The sequence below is a fragment of the Aquarana catesbeiana genome, linkage group LG05 (genome assembly GCF_042186555.1).
Source record: "Aquarana catesbeiana isolate 2022-GZ linkage group LG05, ASM4218655v1, whole genome shotgun sequence".
NCBI lineage: Eukaryota > Metazoa > Chordata > Amphibia > Anura > Ranidae > Aquarana > Aquarana catesbeiana.
Window position 1 is genome coordinate 440066828 of NC_133328.1, and position 6635 is coordinate 440073462.

Sequence of the window (6635 nt, forward strand, 5' to 3'; positions counted from 1 at the left end):
ATCGTGTGTGTCCAAGTCCGTCCCTTTTTAAGTCCGGCACAAGGAGCCGACGAAGTCCGGCGAAAAGTCCGCCGAGCAAAGTCTGCCGTAAAGTCCGATCGTGTGTACGCGGCATAAGGCTGCTTACATAGTGGCCATACATAGTATAATGAATAAAAACAGCAAAATGTTATGTCACCGGGTGGCCTTGCCCTCATCTATATAACAGCTGTCATTACGGAAAGGCTGCAATCGCAGGGACGCCTCCCATCGAGGCAGAGTTTTTTTGTTTTTCTTTTTTTGGTCGTCAGCGCTGTGATTGAAGATGTATTTACATTGCGGGACACTTTTTTTTTTTCTCCTGTCATTTTTACTTTTTGACACTTTTTTTGGTGAATGGGTACAATGTACCCGATACCCATTCACATAGGGGAGGTGGGAACTGGGAGCCCCCTTGTTAAAGGGGGCTTCCAGATTCTGATGAGCCCCCTACCCGCAGACCCCCACAACCACCGGGCAAGGGTTGTGGGGAATACCCCAAAGCACCCTCCCCATGCTGAGGGCATGTGGCCTGGTATGGTTCAGGGGGGGCGCTCTCTCGTTCCCCCCCTTTTCCTGTGGCCTGCCAGGTTGCGTGCTCGGATAAGCGTCTGGTATGGATTTTGGGAGGGACTCCCACGCCATTTTTTAAATTTACCCCTTAAAATCCATACCAGATCTGAAGGGCCTGTTATGGACTGGGGGGGGGGGGGACCCACGCAGTTTTTTTCTGTGATTTTTATCTATATTGCCAGGATCCGACAATACATTACAGCCGCAAGCAATTTTAAATGACATTTTTTCCTTTAGAAATGTCATTTTGCTGTGGTACTGTTGGTACATGGGAAAGATGCGCTACTTTACAGGCAGATTAAGGAGAACCCCCAGGCACAATATTTAAAGGAATACCGTATTTCATTTTTATTGTTTCACTTTAAGCATTATTAAAATCACTGCTCCTGAAAAAACATCAGTTCTTAAAACTTTTTTTCGTATTGATACATGTCCCCTGGGGCAGGACCCGGGTCCCCATATACTTTTTATGGCAATAACTTGCATATAAGCCTTTAAAATGAGCACTTTTCATTTTTCACATTTGTGTCTCATAGACTTTAACGTTGTTTTTTTGCCTGTTTGCATGTTCTGCTGCGAACCAAACCGGGGGGTGTTCGGCTCATCCCTACTAATGGTAAAGAGGACAAATAGAGAGCACAGACAGCAATAAAAAAATGACAGGTGTTCTAATCCCTCTCCACTCTATCCAAAGCTAAAAAAAAGTTTTGCCTTTAGTTATACATGAATGTGAGAAATGTATTAAGGTAAAACATATTTAGGCTTTAGAACCACTTTAAAGCGCCCTTCAGTCATTTTTTCAACTTTCCATCTATTAAATCTTCTGCCCTTGTTGTCTTAACTTAGATAGTAAAACATTTTTTTCTGCCAGTAAATACCTTATACAGCCCACTTCCTGTTTCTTGTCTGGTAAAAAGACTAGGCTTATGACATCATGCACAGCTCTCTCACTCTTGTGAGAGTTTGCCAGGAAGGGAGGGGGGATGAGCCATAAGAGGGCAAATGAGAGCTGCAGGGCTGCAGAGTTGGAAGTGTGTCTCTGTGTGTCTGTGTAAATCCAGGAAGTGAACAGGCAGCAGCTTCAGCTGCCCACAGTTAAAATGGATGCAGCCAGACTTAGTGGATGGAGATTTCTGCAGCATATTTGGCAAGTACAGAATCACAGTATATATAAAATAATATGCAAAGTGGTTGGAGGGAAACTTCAGAATGGCAAAGATGTTTTTATTTCAATATATGTGAGCAGACTGCAGTTCCTCTTTAACCACTTCAGCCCCAGAAGAATTTACCCCCTTCCTGACCAGGTCATTTTTTGCGATACGGCACTGCGTCACTTTAACTGACAATTGTGCGGTTGTGCGATGTTGTACCCAAGCAAAATTTACGTTCTTTTTTTTCCCACAAATAGAGCTTTCTTTTGGTGGTATTTTATCACCTCTGTGGTTTTTATTTTTCGTGCTATAAACAAAAGAAGAGCAACAATTTTGAAAAAACACAATGGGGGTTATTTACGAAAGGCAAATCCACTTTGCACTACAAGTGCAAACTACAAGTGCAAAGTGCACTTGAAATTGCACTGAAAGTGCACTTGGAAGTACAGTGGCTGAAGATCTGAGGGGGACATGCAGCAAACAGCATTTTAGCTTGCACATGATTGGATAATAAAATCAGCAGAGCTTCCCCTCATTTCAGATCTTCCCCTCAGATTTACAGCGACTGCACTTTCAAGTTCACTTTTAGTGCAATTTCAAGTATACTTTGCACTTGTAGTTTGGATTTGCCTTTCGTAAATAATCCCCAATATCTTTTACTTTTTGCTATAATAAATATCCCAATTTAAAAAAAAAACCTCAGTTTAAGCCGATATGTATTCTTCTACAGATTTTGGGTAAAAAAAAATCGCAATAAGCTTATATTTATAAGTTATAGTGTCTACAATATAGGGGATAGATTTATGACATTTTCATTATTATTATTTTTTTTACTAGTAATGGTAGCGATCCTTGATTTTTACCGGTACTGCGATATTGCGGCAGACAAATCGGACACTTTTGACACATATTTAGGAAACATTTTTCAGTGTTCATACTTACTATGAACACACGATCGGTCTCCTCTCCCCTGACAGAACCCGGATTTTTGTGTTTACACACACAGATCCTGGTTCTTGCTCTGTCAGGAGCGATCGCGGATACCCGGCAGTCATCGCGCCGGCCGGGCACTTGCATCAGCTCCGGGGACACGCTGCGGGCTCGCACGCCTCCTACACCGTCTTAAAGGGCCGAAGTACAGCTACGACAGCTATAACTGCGGCGACTGGTCGGGAATCGGTTAAAGTGATGGTAAAGTCTCTTTTTTTTTTAGCTAAAAATAACAAACATGTTCTACATACCTGCCCTGTGCATTGGTTTTGCACAGAGGAGCCCAAATCCTCCACTTCTCAGGTCCCTCTTCGGCACACCTGGTTGAGTGCCCCCACAGCAAGCAGTTTGCTATGGGGACACCTGAGCCAAGCCACAGCTCCCTTTCATCCTCATTGGCTTCATTAGTTGACTAATGATCAGCGCATCTTGATGATATATATAAAATTTTAACAATAAGCGATAAATGATGTGCAAAATCGCTAATTGCGATTATGCAAATTGCTAATGATGCTGTGCAAAATAACTGAAGCAACAGTAGCCCTATGTTCAAGGTAGATGAATACTAAAGTGCCTATGTTGTAACTGTGCAAAACCGCATAATGATGCTGTGTAAAAATCCAACCACAACATATAGTATATATTAAAGTGCAAATAGACCAATGTTCAGTGTACATAAACATAAAATGACTATGTTGCAACTGTGCAAAAACGCATGATGCTGCTATGTAAAATCGCTGAATATATGCTAATCAGATAAGTTGCAGCTAGATCCAAAGTGTGTAAATGCACATAAATGGTATAAAGTAAATAAAAATAAAGTAATAATAAAATAATAATTTACACACTTTGGATCTAGCTGCAACTTATCTGATTAGCATATACTCAGTGATTTTACATAGCAGCATCATGCGTTTTTGCACAGTTGCAACATAGTCATTTTATGTTTATGTACACCAGGCATGTCCAAAGTCCGGCCCGCGGGCCATTTGCGGCCCGCGACCCGGTGTTATACGGCCCCCCACTTCTATCACCATTGTGGCCCCCACAGGCTATGGATGAGCCCGTTTTTTTAAATATGTTCTTATCCCCTGAGAAATCATGAGTGCCGCTGATTCGCTGTTGTGTTGCTGGCCGTTGGGAAGATGACACCGCTGCAGAGCTCCCAGTGACTCAGTGCCTGTGATTGGCGGCAGTAATTGGCAGCGGTGATTGGCTGCGGCGCTGCGCGCTGTCAGCATCCTAGCGGGCTTGGGCACACTGACATGTGAACACGCCCGACGTCATCCCTGTGAGTGTCAGTGAGAGGCGCTCAGGGATTTCTCAGGGGATTCTCAGGGGATTAGATAAGTACAGAAGTTATATATTATATTTAAAAAAAACTAGCTCATCCTTGTGGGGGCCACAGAAAAAAATAAAAAAAAGCTCATCCTTGTGGGGGCCAAAAAAAAAAATATAAAAAAACAGCTCATCCTTGTGGGGGCCTGAGAAAAATTTAAAAAAAACAGCTCATCCTTGTGGGGGCCTGAGAAAAATAAAAAAAAAACAGCTCATCCTTGTGGGGGCCTGAGAAAAATTTAAAAAAACAACTCATCCTTGCACGGGGCCACAGAAGAGATAAGGGCAAATTACAAGGGCCCAGAGAGACCAAAAAAAAAAATTGCTCATCCTTGCCCTGATCGGAGCCTGGGGGCCACAAAAGTGATAAAGGCCAGATTTCTCAGAGGATAAAGAAGAGGAAATATATATATCCAAATAACTCATCCTCAGACTCTTCACCACACACAGCCACAAAAGGTAGGAGAATACTTGTTGGGCAGTGTATTAGTGTATCGGACAAACACACTTAGACCAAAACCTCTGGCAAAATAGCGACTGTAAACAAGAGAAGGAAAGTTGACAGTGAGGGCCGCCGCTTCTAGGACAGATGGAAAGTGGAATATTTCTTCACTGAAATACGGAATCACTGTGTTTGTCTGATATGCCAAGAGACTGTGGCTGTTTATAAGGAATTTAATGTCAAGAGACACTACCAGTCGCGACATAGCACATATGACAAGCTAACAGGGCACGACCGCATTGAAAAGTTGAAGCAACTTGAAGCTGTTTTAATGTCGCAATAGCGATTTTTCACAAGAGCCCGTGAGTCAAATGAAAATGCCACAAAGGCAAGCTATGAGGTGGCAACGTTAATTGCTAAAAATTGCAAATCTTTTGCTAAGGGTGACTTTATCAAAGAATGCGTTATGAAAATGGTTGAGAATATCTGTCCCGAGAAGAAGCAAGAGTTTGCCAACATTTGCTTGGCTTGTAACACTGTAGCACGGAGAACTGAAGAGATTTTATCAGATATTAAGAGACAGTTGACATCCAAAGGAGTGGATTTTGACTTTTTTTCAATAGCCTGTGATGAAAGCACAGACCTATCTGACACGGCTCAGTTGCTGATTTTTATGAGAGGGGTGGATGATGAAATGAATGTGACTGAAGAGCTACTTGACCTCCAGAGCCTTACAGACCAAACAAGAGGAAAAGATTTATTTGTTTCTGTTAGTTCCGCCATAGACGACATGAAACTGCCTTGGAACAAACTTACTGGGATTATTACTGATGGGGCACCTGCCATGGCTGGTGAACGAAGTGGATTAGCAACCCTAATCTGTAACAAGGTGATGGAAGAAGGAGGCAAAGCTATAAAACTCCACTGTATCATTCATCAACAAGTTCTCTGTGCTAAACATCTCAAATATGACCATGTTATAAAACCGGTGGTGAAGACTATTAATGTTATTCTCTTTAAAGCCCTGTGCCACCGCCAGTTTAAACAGTTTCTTTTGGACATCCAGGCTGAATATGAAGATGTTGTATATCACAACGATGTAAGATGGCTCAGTCGGGGGTCTGCACTTCAGCGTTTCTACACTCTCAGAAAGGAAATCAGAGAATTCTTGGAAACAAAGGGACAATTGATGCAAGAACTATCTGATCCTATTTGGCTGGCTGATTTGGGGTTTCTAGTTGACATAACAAAGCATCTGAATGTACTGAACACGAGTCTTCAGGGGAAAGATGCAGCGGTGAACCAGCTTTATTCACACCTCAAAGCCTTTGGAAGAAAGCTGCAACTTTTCATAAGGCAGTTGTCACAAACACAGCCCAACACTATCCATTTTTCAGCGTTGCAGGAAATAATGAACAGTTTTCCACAGGACAATATCTGTGCACAAATGAGCAAGTATGCAGTAGACATCACATCTCTGGCTGGGGAGTTTAAACGGCGCTTTCAGGATTTTGCAGCTATTGAAAATGAGATAAGCCTTTTCTCCTCTCCATTCTCTGTTGACCCCGATAATGCTCCAGATCAGCTGCAGCTCGAGCTCATTGAGCTGCATTGTGACAGTGAGTTACGAAGTCGTCACCAACAGCTCTCTCTTGTGAACTTTTACCGCCAACTGGATAAGAGCAGGTTTCATGAGATTCGAACATTGGCTAAGAAAATGCTGAGCTTGTTTGGCTCAACATATGTGTGAGAAGACATTCTCTGCTATGAACTTTAACAAGAACCGCGTGAGGACAAGACTAAGTGACTCTCACCTGCGGGACATTTTGCGCATCAAAACCACTGCCTTTGACCCAGACCTAGCCTATGTTCTGCAGTCCAGATCCCAGTTTCACCCTTCACATTAGTGCAGGCAATTTTTTTTTTTCAATTGAGATGAATATATTGTAAAATCTCAGTTAATTTTAGTTGGTCTAAATCAGTTATGAATATATTTGGACACAAGATGTATACTTGATGTTCTGTTCCTGTTCAAATTTTTTTTATCTTAAGAGTTAACAACCTTTATTATAATATGTAATGTACTTTACAATGTTCCTGACATATATTTCAGCTTCCTGGAT

The 6635-nt window shown here is 42.1% G+C and overlaps 1 protein-coding gene across 1 annotated transcript; it reads left to right on the plus strand.

The window, feature by feature from the left end:
• Window positions 1–4984: 4984 nt before the first annotated feature.
• Window positions 4985–6262, plus strand: LOC141146043 (general transcription factor II-I repeat domain-containing protein 2-like). Its single transcript, XM_073632804.1, has one exon. It carries the CDS (start codon window positions 4985–4987, stop codon window positions 6260–6262), a length of 1278 nt encoding a protein of 425 aa, XP_073488905.1.
• Window positions 6263–6635: the final 373 nt, after the last annotated feature.